At 43.8% G+C, this 20,913-nt stretch overlaps 1 protein-coding gene across 1 annotated transcript in view; it reads left to right on the top strand.

Moving 5' to 3' along the window:
- Positions 1-20,913, top strand: part of LOC135541642 (phosphatidylinositol 4-phosphate 3-kinase C2 domain-containing subunit beta-like) — a 73,780-nt gene that overhangs the window by 29,927 nt on the left and 22,940 nt on the right. The window contains 4 exon segments of the mRNA XM_064967956.1: positions 7,169-7,291; positions 10,092-10,262; positions 10,334-10,442; positions 14,870-15,012. Coding sequence (XP_064824028.1) covers positions 7,169-7,291; positions 10,092-10,262; positions 10,334-10,442; positions 14,870-15,012 — 546 coding nt within the window.

The following is a 20,913-nucleotide window of genomic DNA, read 5'->3' as shown; positions in this document are numbered from 1 at the left end:
AAGAGAAGTAAAAGTGGAAGAGAAGTAAAAGAAAGAGAAAAGACGTAAAAGAAAGAGAAGAGAAGAAAGAGAAGAGAAGTAAAAGAAAGAAGAGAAGAAAGAGAAGAGAAGTAAAAGAAAGAGATGAAAGAGAAGTAAAAGAAAGAGAAGAGAAGAGAAGAAAGAGAAGAGAAGTAAAAGAAAGAGAAGAGAAGTAAAAGAAAGAGAAGAAAGCAAAAGAAAAGAGAAGAGAAGTAAAAGAAAGAGAAGAAAGAAAAGAGAAGATAAGTAAAAGAAAGAGAAGAGTAAAAGAAAGAGAAGAGAAGTAAAAAAAGAAAATAAGAAAAAGAAAAAAGAGAAGAGAAGTAAAAGAAAGAGAAGAGAAGTATAAGAAAGAGAAGAGAAGTAAAAGAAAGAGAAGAGAAGAAAGAGAAGAGAAGTAAAAGAAAAATAAGTAAAAGAAAGAGAAGAGAAGTAAAAGAAAGAGAAGAGAAGTAAAAGAAAGAGAAGAGAAGTATAAGAAAGAGAAGAGAAGTAAAAGAGAAGTATAAGGAAGAGAAGAGAAGTAAAAGAAAAAGAGAAGAGAAGAAAGAGAAGAGAAGTAAAAGAAAGAGACGAAAGAGAAGTAAAAGAAAGAGAAGAGAAGAAAGAGAAGAGAAGTAAAAGAAAGAGAAGAGAAGAAAGAGAAGAGAAGTAAAAGAAAGAGAAGAAAGAGAAGAGAAGTAAAAGAAAGAAGTGAAGAAAAAGAAAGAGAAGTAAAAGAAAGAGAAGAGAAGTATAAGGAAGAGAAGAGAAGTAAAAGAACGAGAAGAAAGAGAAGAGAAGTAAAAGAAAGAGAAGAGGTGAAAGAAAGAGAAGAGGTGAAAGAAAGAGAAGAGGTGAAAGAAAGAGAAGAGGTGAAAGAAAGAGAAGAGAAGTAAAAGAAAGAGAAGAGAAGTAAAAGAAAGAGAAGAGAAGTAAAAGAAAGAGAAGTAAAAGAAAGAGAAGTAAAAGAGAAGTATAAGGAAGAGAAGAGAAGTAAAAGAAAAAGAGAAGAGAAGTAAAAGAAAGAGAAGAAAGAGAAGAGAAGTAAAAGAAAGAAGAGAAAAGAGAAAAAAGAGAAGAGAAGTAAAAGAAAGAGACGAAAGAGAAGTAAAAGAAAGAGAAGAGAAGAGAAGAAAGAGAAGAGAAGAAAGAGAAGGGAAGTAAAAGAAAGAGAAGAGAAGAAAAAGAAGAGAAGTAAAAGAAAGAGAAGAGAAGAAAGAGAAGAGAAGTAAAAGAAAGAAGAGAAGTAAAAGAAAGAGAAGTAAAAGAAAGAAGAGAAGTATAAGGAAGAGAAGAGAAGAGAAGTAAAAGAACGAGAAGAAAGAGAAGAGAAGTAAAAGAAAGAGAGGAGGTAAAAGAAAGAGAAGAGGTAAAAGAAAGAGAAGAGAAGTAAAAGAAAGAGAAGAGAAGTAAAAGAAAGAGAAGAGAAGTAAAAGAAAGAGAAGAGAAGTAAAAGAAAGAGAAGAGAAGTAAAAGAAAGAGAAGAGAAGTAAAAGAATGAAGTAAAAGAAAGAGAAGAGAAGTAAAAGAAAGAGAAGTAAAAGAAAGAGAAGAGAAGTAAAAGAAAGAGAAGAGAAGTAAAAGAAAGAGAAGAGAAGTAAAAGAATGAAGTAAAAGAAAGAGAAGAGAAGTAAAAGTGAAAAAGAGAAGTAAAAGTGAAAGAGCAGAGAAGTAAAAGTGAAAGAGCAGAGAAGTAAAAGAAAGAGAAGAGAAGTAAAAGTGAAAAAGAGAAGTAAAAGTGAAAAAGAGAAGTAAAAGTGAAAAAGAGAAGTAAAAGTGAAAAAGAGAAGTAAAAGTGAAAAAGAGAAGTAAAAGTGAAAGAGAAGAGAAGAGAAGTAGAAGTGAAAGAGAAGAGAAGTAGAAGTGAAAAGAAGAGAAGAGAAGTAGAAGTGAAAGAGAAGAGAAGAGAAGTAGAAGTGAAAGAGAAGAAAATAGAAGTAAAAGTCTAAAGAGAAGAGAATAAAGTAAAAGTAAAATAGACTTAAGTAAAAGTGAAAGAGAAGTAAAAGTGAAAGAGAAGAGAATAGAATTGAAAGACAAGAGAAGAGAAGTAGAAGTGAAAGAGAAGAGAAGTAGAAGTGAAGGGAGAAGAGAAGAGAAGTAGAATTTTTCTCCAGGGAAAATAATATGAAGTAAAATTACATAATTTTCTTTCGGAATGTAGTAGAAGAGAAAGAGAAGAGAAGTAGAAGTGCATCCAAAAGAGAAGAGAAGTAGAAGTGAAAGAGAAAGAAGAGAAGTAAAAGTGAAAAAGAGAAGTAAAAGTGAAAGAGAAGAGAAGAGAAGTAAAAGTGAAAGTCACCCAGTAAAATACTACTTGAGTAAAAGTCTAAAAGTATTTGGTTTTAAATAAATGTAATTGCTAAAATATACTTAAGTACCAAAAGTAAAAGTATAAATCATTTAAAATTCCTTATATAAAGCAAACAAGATGGCATAATTTTCTTGTTTTTATTTAATTTACGGATAGCCAGGGCCATGGTCCAACACTAAGCATGTGTTTAGTAACTCCACCAGATCAGAGGAAGTAGGGATGATCAGGGATGTTCTCTTGATAAATGTGTGAATTAGACCATTTTTCTTTCCTGCTAAGCATCCAAAATGTAGCGAGTACTTTTGGGTGTCAGGGAAAATGTATAAAGTAAAAAGTACATATTTTTCTTTCGGAATGTAGTGAAGTAAAAGGTGTCAAAAATATAACCAGTAAAGTACAGATACCCCCCAAAACTACTTAAGTAGTACTTACAAGTATTTTTACTTTAGTACTTTACACCACTGCTTCTTCTTATCCATCCTATTCTCCCTCTCTTATTCTCCCTCTTATTCTCCCTCTCTTATCCTCCCTCTCTTATTCTCCCTCTCTCATTCTCCCTCTCTTATCCTCATTCTCCCTCTCTCATTCTCCCTCTCTTATTCTCCCTCTCTTATTCTCCCTCTCTTATTCTCCCTCTCTTATTCTCCCTCTCTCATTCTCCCTCTCATTCTCCCTCTCTTATTCCCCCTCTCTCATTCTCCCTCTCTTATTTTCCCTCTCTCATTCTCCCTCTCTTTCTCCCTCTTATTCTCCCTCTCTCATTCTCCCTCTCATTCTCCCTCTCATTCTCCCTCTTATTCTCCCTCTTATTCTCCCTCTCTTATTCTCCCTCTCTTATTCTCCCTCTCTTATTCTCCCTCTCTTATTCTCCCTATCTTATTCTCCCTCTCTCATTCTCCCTCTATTCTCCCTCTCTCATTCTCCCTCTCTCATTCTCCCTCTCTCATTCTCCCTCTCTCATCCTCCCCCTCTCTCATTCTCCCTCTCTCATTCTCCCTCTCTCATTCTCCCTCTCTCATTCTCCCTCTCTCATTCTCCCTCTCTTATCCCTCTCCTCTCTTATCCTCTCCTCATTCTCTTATTCTCCCTCTCTCATTCTCCTCTTATTCTCCCTCTTATTTCTCCCTCTCTTATTCTCCCTCTCTTATCTCTCTCATTCTCCCTTCTCATTCTCCTCTCTTATTCTCCCTCTCATTCTTCTCCCTCTCTCTTATTCTCCCTCTCTCATTCTCCCTCTCTCATTCTCCCTCTCTCATTCTCCCCTCTTATTCTCCCCTCTCTTATTCTCTCCCTCTCATTCTCCTCTCTTATTCTCCCTCTCTCATTCTCCCTCTCTCATTCTCCCTCTTATTCTCTCCTCCCTCTCATTCTCCTCCCTCTTATTCTCCTCTCTCATTCTCCCTCTTATTCTCCCATTCTCTCTATTCTCCCTCTCATTCTCCCCTCTTACTCTCTCATTCTTCTCCATTCTCCCTCTCTTATTCTCCCTCTCTCATTCTCCCCTCTCATTCTCCCTCTTATTCTCCCTCTCTCATTCTCCCTCTCTCATTCTCCCTCTCTCATTCTCCCTCTCTTTTTCTCTGCCCTTCTATTTCTCTTTCCTATTCCCTTCATTCCCTCTCCACTTTCGATCTCATCCTCTTCTCCCTATCCTTTCTCCCTATCCTCTCCCCTTCCCCCTATCCCCCCTCCCCTTCTCCCTCTACTTCTCTCTTTTCATCACTCTCCATTCCATTTTCACTTCTCTTACTTTTCCCATCCTCTCTTCCATCTTCTACCCTTTTTTCTCCATTTTCCCTTCCCATCACATCCCTCCCTCTATATTGACCTGAGTGAATTCAGGTCAGGCCAAACCCTCCCCCTGAATCTCCATGAATCTGTCTTCTCTCAGCACCTGCCCTTTCTTCAACTCTCCTCTGACACTGCCACATACTGTATGCAGGGGTATATGCACTGCCATCCCACCATTCCCATACATTCTATACTCAACTCCTTACCCTACCCACTCCCCCACACCCACCCTGCAGCCCTATTGCCCTTACCATTGTCTCTGCTCCTAGACTTTCCCCTGTACCCTCCTATCCCCACCGCCGTGTCTCGCCCTCCTCCACTCCCCCACCCCCTTCCAGCCACATGAAGGGTCCGCTCTGCTTCACCCCCCACCCCCTCTCCAGACCCCAGTTGGCTGTGGCTCATTTGTCTCCCTTGAAACTGATGCGAGCACGTGATTGATTGACAGCCTGGGAACCCTGCCTGACCTTTAACCCGAAGGGGCGGGGCAGAGCTCTGGCTGGTCTCTCAGCACCTGTCCGGCGGTTTCACATGCCATCTGTGTGTGTGAAGGTGTGTCTTTGTGTGCAGGAAGACAGATCAATTGATACCAAAATATCAGCTAATCTCCCACACAATGGATATCCTCTGTATTGATAAGGTTTTCAGGTAGGGATTTAGGTAGCAATTAGGTGCATGTGCATATTCCCCTTTCAAGACGATTGGATATGTATCTAGATACATGGGCTCCGTCACGATACAGGAACGATATGTTTTAGTTGTTATCGATTCGGTGCAATTTGGTTTGATTACAAAACGAATCAATGCAATGTGGTTCGATGCGATACGATTCGATGCACTAACATTTTTTCCATAAACACACGTTTTTTGCATTTTATATAAGTCCTTACCCTAACCATTCCCCCACACTCACAGGCTATAGCCAGATCAGAGTTGTCTCCGGTAGCTTAACTTTTATTCTGGTAAAACACCATGTTCAACACAGTAGAGATAACAATAACCTAATAAGCCATTTTTGCATTTGAATGCTGAAGGTGCAGATGCGCAAGATCTGGAGCAGGCCGCTTACCTGCCGTTGGTCAGTGTGCAAAGCTGTGCTAAGTTTGAAGAGGCTACTGATATTCCCTAGGGTTATTCGGTATGCAAAATGACTTGTAGATCAATGACTCAACATAGTTACATGCTCAGTTTGACAGGGCTACTGATATTCCCTAGGGTTATTCGGTATGCAAAATGACTTGTAGATCAATGACTCAACATAGTTACATGCTCAGTTTGACGAGGCTACTGATATTCCCTGGGGTTATTCGGTATGCAAAATGACTTGTAGATCAATGACTCAACATAGTTACATGCTCAGTTTGACGAGGCTACTGATATTCCCTAGGGTTATTCGGTATGCAAAATGACTTGTAGATCAATGACTCAACATAGTTACATGCTCAGTTTGACAGGGCTACTGATATTCCCTAGGGTTATTCGGTATGCAAAATGACTTGTAGATCAATGACTCAACATAGTTACATGCTCAGTTTGACGAGGCTACTGATATTCCCTGGGGTTATTGTATGCAAAATGACTTGTAGATCAATGACTCAACATAGTTACATGCTCAGTTTGACAGGGCTACTGATATTCCCTAGGGTTATTCGGTATGCAAAATGACTTGTAGATGAATGACTCAACATAGTTACATGCTCAGTTTGACGAGGCTACTGATATTCCCTGGGGTTATTCGGTATGCAAAATGACTTGTAGATCAATGACTCAACATAGTTACATGCTCAGTTTGACAGGGCTACTGATATTCCCTAGGGTTATTCAGTATGCAAAATGACTTGTAGATCAATGACTCAACATAGTTACATGCTCAGTTTGACAGGGCTACTGATATTCCCTAGGGTTATTCAGTATGCAAAATGACTTGTAGATCAATGGCTCCACATAGTTACATGCTCAGTTTGACAGGGCTACTGATATTCCCTGGGGTTATTCGTTATGCAAAATGACTTGTAGATCAATGGCTCAACATAGTTACATGCTCAGTTTGACATGACTTGTAGATCAATGACTCAACATAGTTACATGCTCAGTTTGACAGGGCTACTGATATTCCCTAGGGTTATTCGGCATGCAAAATGACTTGTAGATCAATGGCTCAACATAGTTACATGCTTAGTTCCAGACTGAAGGAAAGGCCGCATCAGTTGTCAAACTATGAGGTATTTTTGGAATTTAGAAAAAAAGTCATATGAGCAAAGTTTTGATCGGGTTGGGGTCCGATGGGGTCCTGTCTTAAACATTTAGAACGGGCATTGATGGGTATTGGGCGCTGATGGGTATCGGGCGCTGATGGGTATCGGGCGCTGATGGGTATCGGGCGCTGATGGGTATCGGGCGCTGATGGGTATCGGGCGCTGATGGGTATCGGGCGCTGATGGGTATCGGGCGCTGATGGGTATCGGGCGCCGATGGGTATCGGGCGCCGATGGGAATCGGGCGCCGATGGGAATGTTTGTTAACCAATGTTATTACCCTTTAATTACTTGGGGATTAATAATATAAATAATTACAGCTAAATTATTTATTACCAAGTAGCTAAAATACCAGATTTATAGTCCTGTAAAATAAAATGCTATGAATTTGTGAATATTGTTAATTCTATGTAACATTTAGAGTTTCCCTGCCTGGTCCCAGTGCCTCACTGGTCTACTCTTCCTTTTATACCTCCTCTCTAGAGACCAGCCTTCTCATTCCCCCTTTATATAAGGGAGGGCAAGGAGCTCAGTTACTTGTAATTATAGCAGTTCCAGGCGTAGTCATTATGAAACTCCATTGGCCTATCATCTACACTGAGTGTACAAAACATTAAAACACCTTCATAATATTGAGTTTGCATGTAACCGGTCACCTCGCCTTTGTCTACACTGATTTAAGTAGATTTAACAAGTGACGTCACTAAAATGGTCATAGCTTTTACCTGGATTCACCTTGTCATTGAATTGGCTGATCTCCTCTCTGTTATCCCATTGGCTGATTTCCACTTCCTCTTCCTATCAGCTACGAGGGCTTCTTCCTGTTGTGCTCTCTGACCCATGGAGGGGCGGAGCTTTGTGCCCCCCAGCACACCAGCAAACTGCAGGTCAGCAAGTACCTGTTTCACCTGGTAGTCTGGGACCAGAGGTACGTACCCAATCACAGCCTGTCACAACAGACCTTATAGGCACGTCAACCAACCTCACAGATGTTCACCAATCAGAGACTATGTATCATAATATTACATGATGCTTATCATTTAAAAGCAATGTAGATATTTGCAATCCAAACAACCACTTCTAACAACATGTACTCATAACGTACACAACATACGCAACATACACAACGTACACAACGTATACAACGTACACAACGTACACAACATACACAGCGTACACATAGGCTTCCTAAAGCATGTTAGGGTTCAAGCCATCCCACTTTAGTACCAGGTGTTCTGATTGTCCACCTACTGTCCCCTATATGTGTCCACTGGAAAGAGCTGTTGGTCGTGCATATGGGTGTGTTTATGTGTGGGAGGACATGTGGGTGTGTTTATGTGTGGGAGGACATGTGGGTGTGTTTTGTGTGGGAGGACATGTGGGTGTGTTTGTGTGGGAGGACATGTGGGTGTGTGTATCTGTGGGAGGACATGTGGGTGTGTGTATGTGTGGGAGGACATGTGGGTGTGTGTATGTGTGGGAGGACATGTGGGTGTGTGTATGTGTGGGAGGACATGTGGGTGTGTGTATGTGTGGGAGGACATGTGGGTGTGTGTATGTGTGGGAGGACATGTGGGAGGTGGGTGTGTGTATGTGTGGGAGGACATGGGAGGACATGTGGGTGTGTTTATGTGTGGGACACATGTGGGTGTGTGTATGTTAATGAAGCAGATGGAAAGTGTTTACAGTGGGTTGTTATTTCGGAGGACATGTGGGGGTTGTAACTAGTCTCGGAGGACTTGGCTATGAAGCAGATATGCTAGTCTCCTTGGCTATGTATGCATATCTATTTTCTGATCTCTGTACCTCCTGACCTTGATGCGTGGTCCCTGGGGTTATTTTAAAGATACTATTGTTGCAATATTATTTTTGCCTCTATTGTAATAAAATTTTAGTGCTCCGGTAACCGGGTGGATTTCTAAAGTGTTGTAGAGAAACAGGTTTTGGCAACCCGTGTAGGCCGGCCTAATGGTTCCTTCAGATGTGACAACAATTTTGCAAAACCTTGACCCTAAAACAACACTTACTGAGAAGACTGCTTGACAGTGTCCAGCTTGTTGAAGCTTCTTGAGATGGAATAAACACAAATAGGCCTGGCACAAATACCAAATAGGTCATGTTTCATTATGGCTGGAGTACATTGGAGTTTGGACAGGGAGTGCAGCAGGCTACAGCCTTGTAAGGTAGCCTTCCTCAAACTGTTCATGGTCTGTTGGTTGTGTGTAAGTCTTCAATGTCAATTTTTGTCTTTTTGGCTGGACGACTCATCTTAAAGTCCTACTCCGTTCTCCTTTTCACCTCATTTATCACCTCATTTCTTTAACAAAAGGCACATCTCAATAGGTGGTTCATGTGTCCTCATGGCCTCATGTGTCCTCTGGGCTTCCAAGTGGCACAGCGGTCTAAGACACTGCATCTCAGTGCTAGACGCGTCACTACAGACCCTGGTTCGATTCCAGGCTGTATCACAACCGGCCGTGATTGGGAGTCCCATACTGTGGCGTACAATTGGCCCAGCGTTGTTAGGGTTTGGCCAGGGTAGCCCGTCATTGCAAATAAGAATTTGTTCTTAACTGACTTGCCTAGTTAAATGAAGGTTAAAAAAATGACATGGCACAAGTTGGGGGGTGAGCCATTCCTTTTTTGTTCTCTACAGTTCTTCAAGTATCTGTTCCAGGACTCCTGCCCATAGTATACGAACATCTTGTCTTAGTTAGCGAAGCATGCTAGCAGGTCCACCAGTGGGGTTTAGCTCAGAACCAATGGTGTTTGTTCATCACACTACTATTTTTAGTTGACTCGATGCTAGCTTCTTTCATGCTAACGAGCCTTTGAAGTTTTAGGATTCCAACAGAGTTCTTAATGTGTTATTCTCTTTCATGTGGGATACGTGTTGAAAGCACACGGGTCCCATGTGGATGACAGAGGGCTAAATATAAATGGAGGGCTTGTTTACTAGCTCTATAACGTTACTCTGCTGTTCAGTTACAGTGAGGGCTTGTTTACTAGCTCTATAACGTTACTATGTTGTTCAGTTACAGTGAGGGCTCGTTTACTAGCTCTATAACGTTACTATGTTGTTCAGTTACAGTGAGGGATCATTTACTAGCTCTATAACGTTACTCTGCTCTTCAGTTACAGTGAGGGATCGTTTACTCGCTCTATAACGTTACTCTGCTGTTCAGTTACAGTGAGGGATCGTTTACTAGCTCTATAACGTTACTCTGCTGTTCAGTTATAACGTTACTCTGCTCTTCAGTTACAGTGAGGGATCGTTTACTAGCTCTATAACGTTACTCTGCTGTTCAGTTACAGTGAGGGATCGTTTACTAGCTCTATAACGTTACTCTGCTGTTCAGTTACAGTGAGGGATCATTTACTAGCTCTATAACGTTACTCTGCTGTTCAGTTACAGTGAGAGATCGTTTACTAGCTCTATAACGCTACTCTGCTGTTCAGTTGCAGTGAGGGATCGTTTACTAGCTCTATAACGTTACTCTGCTGTTCAGTAGCAGTTACAGTGCCACTCCCAGACTACTCTCTTCTAAGAAAATGTGTATTTATATTATAGCTACTGCATTTCACAATTCAACTACAACTTAATCTCTCTCTCCCATTCTCAACCCCCCACGCTTTCTGTCCTTCTCTATTCCTCTCTTCCCCTTCAATCCTTCTCTATATCCTCCTCTCTCATTGCATTTCCCTCCCTCCCTCCCTCCACCCCGCAGGGTGTGTTTCCCAGTGCAGATCAACCAGTTGCCAAGGGAGACCCAGCTGACAGTGACTCTGTATGCCAGTGCTCTGCCACCCCCTGGAGGAGTGGAAGAGAAGGGTAGTAAGCAGCGCCGCAGCATCGAATCCCTGGGCTGGGTCACCATGCCCCTCTTCAACTTCAGACAGTGAGTATTAGTCCACAGGAGGGTGGGTGGGTGTGTGTGTCTGAGATTATGACCATCACCTTCTCCCTCAGCATCCTGACATGTGGGAGGAAGCTACTGGGTCTGTGGCCTTCCACCCCAGGAAGTAACGCTCGCTCCAGCTTCCCCAACTTCAGCCAGCCTGACAGCGTCATCCTGCAGGTAACTGACCTAGTCTCTCACACACACACACACACACACACACACACACACACACACACACACACACACACACACACACACACACACACACACACACACACACACGGCATATGTGCACACACACACACACACACACACACACACGGCATATGTGCACACACACACACACACACACACACACACACACGGCATATGTGCGCACGCACACACTTTCTTCCTCCTCTTCCTTCCTCTCTTTCTCTTATTTCCCTCTATTTATTTTTCAAGGTGTAGTTCCCTATTACCTCGTGTCCTCCTTTTTCTCTCCCTCTCCTTTTCTCTATATCCATCTGTTACAGCTTTCCTTCCTTTCCTCTTTGCCCTCCCTCTTCCTCACTCTCTCATTTACATTTCATTTACTCCGACGCCTCCCTCTTCCTCATCCTGGCCTCTCCACCCTCTTTCCTCTCCAGACTGGCCTGTTTCAATAAACATACACCGTTGCTCCTGGTTAAAAGAACAGCCTATAAAAGGCTTATTCTCATGCTACAGGTACAGTAGGTTTCCTGCCTCCGTGTCGAACATGAACGTTGTCTGTCTTTAGACCCGTTTTAGAGCTGTGGCGCAGATGGGGGTTTGGACTTCCAAAGTGCTCGGTCTGTCTCTATGACCAGAATACTCTCCACACATGTTAAAGCATAGGCAGAGGGACTCTCACACACATTGGTAGTCATGCATGTAGTACACACACTACAACTGCTATCTGCAGAAGGGACCTGAAAGTAGGTCAGTTGGATCTGCTCTGTCCAAAAACCTCACCCTGGATATTAGAGTGCCCTGCTGTCTGTCTGCCCTCCCTTCTGACACACACGTCCTCCTCGCTCTCACTCACTCATTCTCTCTCTCACGCACGTAGACACAGGGTTTCTTCTCAGCAGTATTGTATTGTAAACCCAGTCCCTCATGCAGTGCCAGCCCAGTGTGTGGCAGTGCCAGCTGGCCCATGGCGCTGGTTCCCATTTGCTCTTTGTCTCAGTGCTGTGGGCTGTGTTAAAATGGGATCTGTGTGTGTGTTCTATTGCAGTCGGTCTCCTCGTTAACGTGGCGACATCATTTGAGGCTTCATACTTCATCACTGATGGCAGAACAACATATGCTTACACACACACACACACACACACACTCCCCCAACATTGCATAGGACACATCTGGGGCCTGGCATACATCTGTCACTCATTAATCTGAATCTCTCACTCTCTCACACACACACACACACACACACACACACACACACACACACACACACACACACACACACACACACACACACACACACACACACACACACACACACACACACACACACACACACATTGCATAGGACACATCTGGGGCCTGGCATACATCTGTCACTCATTAATCTGAATCTCTCTCACTCTCTCACTCACTCTCACACACACACACTGACCCAACATCGCATAGAACACATCTGGGGCCTGGCATACATCTGTCACTCATTAATCTGAATCTCTCTCTCTCACTCTCTCTCTCACTCACTCTCACACACACACACTGACCCAACATTACATAGGACACATCTGGGGCCTGGCATACATCTGTCACTCATTAATCTGAATCTCTCACTCACTCTCTCTCTCACTCTCTCACTCACTCTCACACACACACACTGCCCCAACATTGCATAGGACACATCTGGGGCCTGGCATACATCTGTCACTCATTAATTATGAATGTAACCCCCTCTCTCTCTCTCACAAACAATTTCTTCTGCACACCGTCAAACATTTCATTGCCAAAACAAACTGACTGGATGATACGTAAGAATTGATTTTCTATCTGACCTATTTTTCATTATATTCCTCTCGACCTTCCTTCTTCCTAAAGGCTTTCCCTCGGTGGCCTGCCATGACTTTACATTTCTTCTCTCTTGGCTTTTCATGTTATTTTTCCCCTCCTTCTAACCTTGTTAATTCCTTACTTCATTCTGTTCCTCTCCTCTCCCCAAATCCCCCCTTCCATTTATCCCATACGCCTTGTCCAGCTGCTCTATAACAGTCAGTATTGTTACTCTCCATACACACGTTACCTTGTCCAGTTGCTCTATAACAGTCAGTATTGTTACTCTCCATACACACGTTACCTTGTCCAGCTGCTCTATAACAGTCAGTATTGTTACTCTCCATACACACATTACCTTGTCCAGCTGCTCTATAACAGTCAGTATTGTTACTCTCCATACATTACCTTGTCCAGCTGCTCTACAACCTTGTCCAGCTGCTCTATAACAGTCAGTATTGTTACTCTCCATACACACATTACCTTGTCCAGCTGCTCTATAACAGTCAGTATTGTTACTCTCCATACACACGTTACCTTGTCCAGCTGCTCTATAACAGTCAGTATTGTTACTCTCCATACACACGTTACCTTGTCCAGCTGCTCTACAACAGTCAGTATTGTTACTCTCCATACACACGTTACCTTGTCCAGCTGCTCTATAACAGTCAGTATTGTTACTCTCCATACACACGTTACCTTGTCCAGTTGCTCTATAACAGTCAGTATTGTTACTCTCCATACACACGTTACCTTGTCCAGCTGCTCTATAACAGTCAGTATTGTTACTCTCCATACACACATTACCTTGTCCAGCTGCTCTATAACAGTCACTATTGTTACTCTCCATACACACGTTACCTTGTCCAGTTGCTCTATAACAGTCAGTATTGTTACTCTCCATACACACGTTACCTTGTCCAGCTGCTCTATAACAGTCAGTATTGTTACTCTCCATACACACGTTACCTTGTCCAGCTGCTCTATAACAGTCAGTATTGTTACTCTCCATACACACATTACCTTGTCCAGCTGCTCTATAACAGTCAGTATTGTTACTCTCCATACACACGTTACCTTGTCCAGCTGCTCTATAACAGTGTTGGGAAAATTATGATTAAATGACTGAACAAATCATTTTAAATGGAACTGTAACTAACTAAACTTATACTCTGTTTTATTATATCTGATTAACAATATGAGTTCATACGATGGGATTGTGTGACACAGACAAGGAGTAATTTAAGTTAATGAACACCATTCCAACTAGGAAGAAAGAAGTGGACTGTGTAAACACATAAGGTCGTTAAAACCTATGGTTGAACCGACCAAACTGAGCTCTGGGGTTTTTAGATAAGACAGTGAGTGCATTCCTAGGTTTTCTGTTAATTAGAACTGTCAGCTAAGTGGTGATCGATAATGTTGAGGGGTCAAAAGTTACCTGGGAGTGTGTAAGTAAGTTAGAATGAACTTTTCACCTCACTTTGTCCCTGTCGAGAGGAGGGGTGTCTGTTAAGCAATGAAATGACGTCATGTTTTGTATATAAACTGTTGATCGTGGTGAAGTGGCAGCGCGCTCCGAGAATAAATTCTGTTACCTATTATTGAAAAGACTAGTCTCCGTCTATTTTATGCAAACAAGAATCTTATAAATTCTCATAAAATAGATTAAGGGGTTTCAATTAATTAACACATCGGCATAATTAAATTACAGTAACAAACAGTCAGTATTGTTACTCTCCATACACACATTACCTTGTCCAGTTGCTCTATAACAGTCAGTATTGTTACTCTCCATACACACATTACCTTGTCCAGCTGCTCTATAACAGTCAGTATTGTTACTCTCCATACACACATTACCTTGTCCAGCTGCTCTATAACAGTCAGTATTGTTACTCTCCATACACACGTTACCTTGTCCAGCTGCTCTATAACAGTCAGTATTGTTACTCTCCATCATTACCTTGTCCAGCTGCTCTATACAGTCAGTATTAATGTTACTCTCCATACACACATTACCTTGTCCAGCTGCTCTATAACAGTCAGTAATGTTACTCTCCATACACACGTTACCTTGTCCTTGTAACAGTCAGTATTGCTGCTTGTCTATAACAGTCAGTATTGTTACTCTCCATACACACGTTACCTTGTCCAGCTGCTCTATACCTTGTCCAGCTGCTCTATAACAGTATTGTCAGTATTGTTACCTTGTCCAGTTATTGATAACAGTCAGTATTGTTACTCTCCATACACACGTTACCTTGTCCAGTTATTGATAACAGTCAGTAATGTTACTCTCCATACACACGTTACCTTGTCCAGTTATTGATAACAGTCAGTATTGTTACTCTCCATACACACGTTACCTTGTCCAGTTATTGATAACAGTCAGTAATGTTACTCTCCATACACACGTTACCTTGTCCAGTTATTGATAACAGTCAGTAATGTTACTCTCCATACTCGATGCATGTGTACAATGATCATAAATTAAAACATATTTAGTTATCGAAGTACGTTTGCCTCATCACAACACTTCATGCAGAATATTGTTGTTGTTGTTAGTCACCTCTGACCTCTTTCTCTAGGTGGACTTCCCAATGTCGTCATTTGAGGTGCGCTTCAGTACCCCCCCTCCTGCAGAGTTCAGTCCCCGGTATGACTTCTCCAGACTGGACCAGCACAGCCAGAGACAACTCCAGGACGTTCTGCACAAGAAGTCACTTTTCTGGTGAGACAATTATTCTGGCTGGCTGGCCGTCTGTCTGGCTGTCTGTTTGGCTGACTTGCCGTCTGTCCATCAGTCTCGCTCTCTATCACGCTACCTTTCTACTCTCTTTCCATGAGATGACAGAACAGTCCTGTCAGACTAACATAGTCATCCACTTCATCACTTCAAGTCACTCTTACACTGCATTAGAACAGTAAGAGTTGTTGTGTACTGTATGTTTCTGTGCAAGTGTGCAAACCTAACATCGTAGCATTCAGCTGTATAAGTTCTTTAAGGGTTTTAATGGGTTCGTAGTGGACAGAACAGGAAAAGAGACAGGATATGTGGGCAGTGTGGTGCTCTGGTGATGGTATTGGGAGGGGGGATGGGGAAAGAGGAGTGGGTTTTAGTTGATGTCATTGCAGCAGCTGGTGGTGAATCTGCCCCAGATTATATTATACACCCATCCTTTCTCCTCTCCCCTCTATTCTCCTCATCCCCCTTTCTCTCCCCCCTTCTCTCGTCTCTTGTCCCTTCTCTCGTCTCTTGTGTGTGTGTGTGTGTGTGTGTGTGTGGGGGGGGGGGGGTTACTTTCCTTGTGGGTATCAGAAGTCCTCAAAAGGATAGTAAAACAAGGGAAAACCAGACAAGTGAGGACATTTCACCAGAGTTATGTTTAAGTTATGGGTTTAAGGTTAAGGGGTGGGTTTAAGGTTAGGAAAACAGGACTTTGAATGAGAATCAATTTTTTGGTCCCCACAGTGTAGTGTTTAGTCCATTAGACGTTGTCATCGTTTATGATCTTTCTTGTGTGTTGTAAGAGAGATAAGCGAACCATGTTTATCTTGGACCAGTGTTTTGATGTTTACTTCCAAGCATGATTCTGTAAATGGGCTTTGGAGCGTGCCTTTGAAAGATGGAAGGGAATGTGCTGTTTGTGTTTTGATGTTTGTTCAATGTTTACTTTGTGCCTTTCCCTCCACTCTCTTGACCTCTAAATAACCAGGAATGTCTTAATGTCAGCCTATGAGGCTTTTGACTAAAACACACTTCCGGCGCCGACAGAGATGGCCGCCTCGCTTCGCGTTCCTAGGAAACTATGCAGTTTTTTGTTTTTTTACGTGTTATTTCTTACATTAGTACCCCAGGTCATCTTAGGTTTCATTACATACAGTCGAGAAGAACTACTGTATATAAGATCAGCGTCAACTCACCATCAGTACGACCAAGAATATGTTTTTCGCGACGCGGATCCTGTGTTCTGCCTTACTAATGGCAGACATATCAGTGTGGATGACGGATCACCACCTCAAGCTGAACCTCGGCAAGACGGAGCTGCTCTTCCTCCCGGGGAAGGACTGCCCGTTCCATTATCTCGCCATCACGGTTGACAACTCCATTGTGTCCTCCTCCCAGAGCGCTAAGAACCTTGGCGTGATCCTGGACAACACCCTGTCACCCTGCCTCACACAGGAAGCGGCGCAGGTCCTAATCCAGGCACTTGTCATCTCCCGTCTGGATTACTGCAACTCGCTGTTGGCTGGGCTCCCTGCCTGTGCAATTAAACCCCTACAACTCATCCAGAACGCCGCAGCCCGTCTGGTGTTCAACCTTCCCAAGTTCTCTCACGTCACCCCGCTCCTCCGCTCTCTCCACTGGCTTCCAGTTGAAGCTCGCATCCGCTACAAGACCATGGTGCTTGCCTACGGAGCTGTGAGGGGAACGGCACCGCAGTACCTCCAGGCTCTGATCAGGCCCTACACCCAAACAAGGGCACTGCGTTCATCCACCTCTGGCCTGCTCGCCTCCCTACCACTGAGGAAGTACAGTTCCAGCTCAGCCCAGTCAAAACAGTTTGCTGCTCTGGCCCCCAATGGTGGAACAAACTCCCTCACGACGCCAGGACAGCGGAGTCAATCACCACCTTCCGGAGACACCTGAAACCCCACCTCTTCAAGGAATACCTAGGATAGGATAAGTAATCCTTCTCACCCCCCCTTAAATGATTTAGATGCACTATTGTAAAGTGGCTGTTCCACTGGATGTCAGAAGGTGAATTCACCAATTTGTAAGTCGCTCTGGATAAGAGCGTCTGCTAAATGACTTAAATGTATGTAAATGTACTAACAGGACAATGGAATGGATCGCATGCAGCGACCCAAAAAAACGACTCCGAAAAAGAGGGAAACGAGGCGGTCTTCTGGTCAGACTCCGGAGACGGGCACACCGTGCACCACTCCCTAGCATTCTTCTTGCCAATGTCCAGTCTCTTGACAACAAGGTTGATGAAATCCGAGCAAGGGTAGCATTCCAGAGGGACATCAGAGACTGTAACGTTCTGTGCTTCACGGAAACATGGCTCACTGGAGAGACGCTATCCGAAGCGGTGCAGCCAACGGGTTTCTCCACGCATCGCGCCGACAGAAACAAACACCTTTCTGGTAAGAAGAGGGGTGGGGGCGTATGCCTTATGGCTAACGAGGCATGGTGCGATGAAAGAAACATACAGGAACTCAAATCCTTCTATTCACCTGATTTAGAATTCCTCACAATCAAATGTAGACCGCATTATCTACCAAGAGAATTATCTTCGATTATAATCACAGCCGTATATATCCCCCCCCAAGCAGAAACATCAATGGCTCTGAACGAACTTTATTTAACTCTTTGCAAACTGGAAACCATTTATCCGGAGTCTGCATTCATTGTTGCTGGGGATTTTAACAAAGCTAATCTGAAAACAAGACTCCCTAAATTTTATCAGCATATCGATTGTGCAACCAGGGGTGAAAAAACCTTGGATCACTGTTACTCTAACTTCCGCGACGCATATAAGGCCCTGCCACGCCCCCCTTTCGGAAAAGCTGACCACGACTCCATTTTGCTGATACCTGCCTACAGACAAAAACTAAAACAAGAAGCTCCCACGCTGAGGTCTGTCCAACGCTGGTCCGACCGAGCTGACTCCACACTCCAAGACTGCTTCCATCACGTGGACTGGGACATGTTTCGTATTGCGTCAGATAACAACATTGACAAATACGCTGATTCGGTGTGCGAGTTCATTAGAACGTGCTTTGAAGATGTCGTTCCCATAGCAACGATTAAAACATTCCCTAACCAGAAACCGTTGGATTGATGGCAGCATTCGCGTGAAACTGAAAGCGCGAACCACTGCTTTTAATCGGGGCAAGGTGTCTGGTAACATGACTGAATACAAACAGTGCAGCTATTCCCTCCGTAAGGCTATCAAACAAGCTAAGCGTCAGTACAGAGACAAAGTAGAATCTCAATTCAACGGCTCAGACACAAGAGGCATGTGGCAGGGTCTACAGTCAATCACGGACTACAGGAAGAAATCCAACCCAGTCACGGACCAGGATGTCTTGCTTCCAGGCAGACTAAATAACTTTTTTGCCCGCTTTGAGGACAATACAGTGCCACTGACATGGCCTGCAACGGAAACATGCGGTCTCTCCTTCACTGCAGCCGAGGTGAGTAAAACATTTAAACGTGTTAACCCTCGCAAGGCTGCAGGCCCAGACGGCATCCCCAGCCGCGCCCTCAGAGCATGCGCAGACCAGCTGGCTGGTGTGTTTACGGACATATTCAATCAATCCCTATACCAGTCTGCTGTTCCCACATGCTTCAAGAGGGCCACCATTGTTCCTGTTAAGGTAACTGAGCTAAACGACTACCGCCCCGTAGCACTCACTTCCGTCATCATGAAGTGCTTTGAGAGACTAGTCAAAGACCATATCACCTCCACCCTACCTGACACACTAGACCCACTCCAATTTGCTTACCGCCCAAATAGGTCCACAGACGATGCAATCTCAACCACACTGCACACTGCCCTAACCCATCTGGACAAGAGGAATACCTATGTGAGAATGCTGTTCATCGACTACAGCTCGGCATTCAACACCATAGTACCCTCCAAGCTCGTCATCAAGCTCGAGACCCTGGGTCTCGACCCTGCCCTGTGCAACTGGGTACTAGACTTCCTGACGGGCCGCCCCCAGGTGGTGAGGGTAGGTAACAACATCTCCTCCCCGCTGATCCTCAACACTGGGGCCCCACAAGGGTGCGTTCTGAGCCTTCTCCTGTACTCCCTGTTCACCCACGACTGCGTGGCCACGCACGCCTCCAACTCAATCATCAAGTTTGCGGACGACACAACAGTGGTAGGCTTGATTACCAACAACGACGAGACGGCCTACAGGGAGGAGGTGAGGGCCCTCGGAGTGTGGTGTCAGGAAAATAACCTCACACTCAACGTCAACAAAACTAAGGAGATGATTGTGGACTTCAGGAAACAGCAGAGGGAACACCCCCTATCCACATCGATGGAACAGTAGTGGAGAGAGTAGCAAGTTTTAAGTTCCTCGGCATACACATCACAGACAAACTGAATTGGTCCACTCACACAGACAGCATCGTGAAGAAGGCGCAGCAGCGCCTCTTCAACCTCAGGAGGCTGGAGAAATTCGGCTTGTCACCAAAAGCACTCACAAACTTCTACAGATGCACAATCGAGAGCATCCTGGCGGGCTGTATCACCGCCTGGTACGGCAACTGCTCCGCCCACAACCGTAAGGCTCTCCAGAGGGTAGTGAGGTCTGCACAACGCATCACCGGAGGCAAACTACCTGCCCTCCAGGACACCTACACCACCCGATGTTACAGGAAAGCCATAAAGATCATCAAGGACATCAACCACCCGAGCCACTGCCTGTTCACCCCGCTATCATCCAGAAGGCGAGGTCAGTACAGGTGCATCAAAGCTGGGACTGAGAGACTGAAAAACAGCTTCTATCTCAAGGCCATCAGACTGTTAAACAGCCACCACTAACATTGAGTGGCTGCTGCCAACACACTGACACTGACTCAACTCCAGCCACTTTAATAATGGGAATTGATGGGAAATGATGTAAATATATCACTAGCCACTTTAAACAATGCTACCTTATATAATGTTACTTACCCTACATTATTCATCTCATATGCATACGTATATACTGTACTCTATATCATCGACTGCATCCTTATGTAATACATGTATCACTAGCCACTTTAACTATGCCACTTTGTTTACATACTCATCTCATATGTATATACTGTACTCGATACTATCTACTGTATCTTGCCTATGCTGCTCTGTACCATCACTCATTCATATATCCTTATGTACATATGGTTATTACTGCATTGTCGGAATTAGAAGCACAAGCATTTCGCTACACTCGCATTAACATCTGCTAACCATGTGTATGTGACAAATAAAATTTGATTTGATTTTTGACTAGAATGTGCACTAGGGCTGGACGATATGGCCAAAATATCATATCATAGTATTTTTCAAATTTATGACGGTATTTCATGTTTTTGAAGAATACAAGTTTTAAATGTGCTTGTGTGTGACCCAAGGGTGGTAACATACATTGTAAGTGATATCGATGGGTCTTTCTCCATTCTGGTTGTTTTATACTGTTCAATTAAACTTCAACCAACTTTTTTCTGCATTTTCATCCATTTCTGCATTTCCTGCGCTAATTTAAGGTCATTAATTTAAGGTAATTTCCCCACGTAGGGCTGTGTGATATGGCCAAAAAATCGAGGCCTTATTTTTTACCGAATGTTGCAGTTTAACCAAAACTTGCTTACATAAGACAAACTAACTGTTTTCAGATGTAGGAAACACAAACGAATAGGGTTAGTCTGTGGGGCGGGACTAGGTCTGTGGGGCGGGACTAGGTCTGTGGGGCGGGACCAGGTCTGTGGGGCGGGACCAGGTCTGTGGGGCGGGACCAGGTCTGTGGGGCGGGACCAGGTCTGTGGGGCGGGACCAGGTCTGTGGGGCGGGACCAGGTCTGTGGGGCGTGACCAGGTCTGTGGGGCGGGACTAGGTCTGTGGGGCGG

This window comes from Oncorhynchus masou, chromosome 6 (genome assembly GCF_036934945.1).
Source record: "Oncorhynchus masou masou isolate Uvic2021 chromosome 6, UVic_Omas_1.1, whole genome shotgun sequence".
Classification (NCBI taxonomy): domain Eukaryota; kingdom Metazoa; phylum Chordata; class Actinopteri; order Salmoniformes; family Salmonidae; genus Oncorhynchus; species Oncorhynchus masou.
Note: the sequence above shows the minus strand (reverse complement) of the source record. Positions and strands in the feature narration are given on the sequence as shown.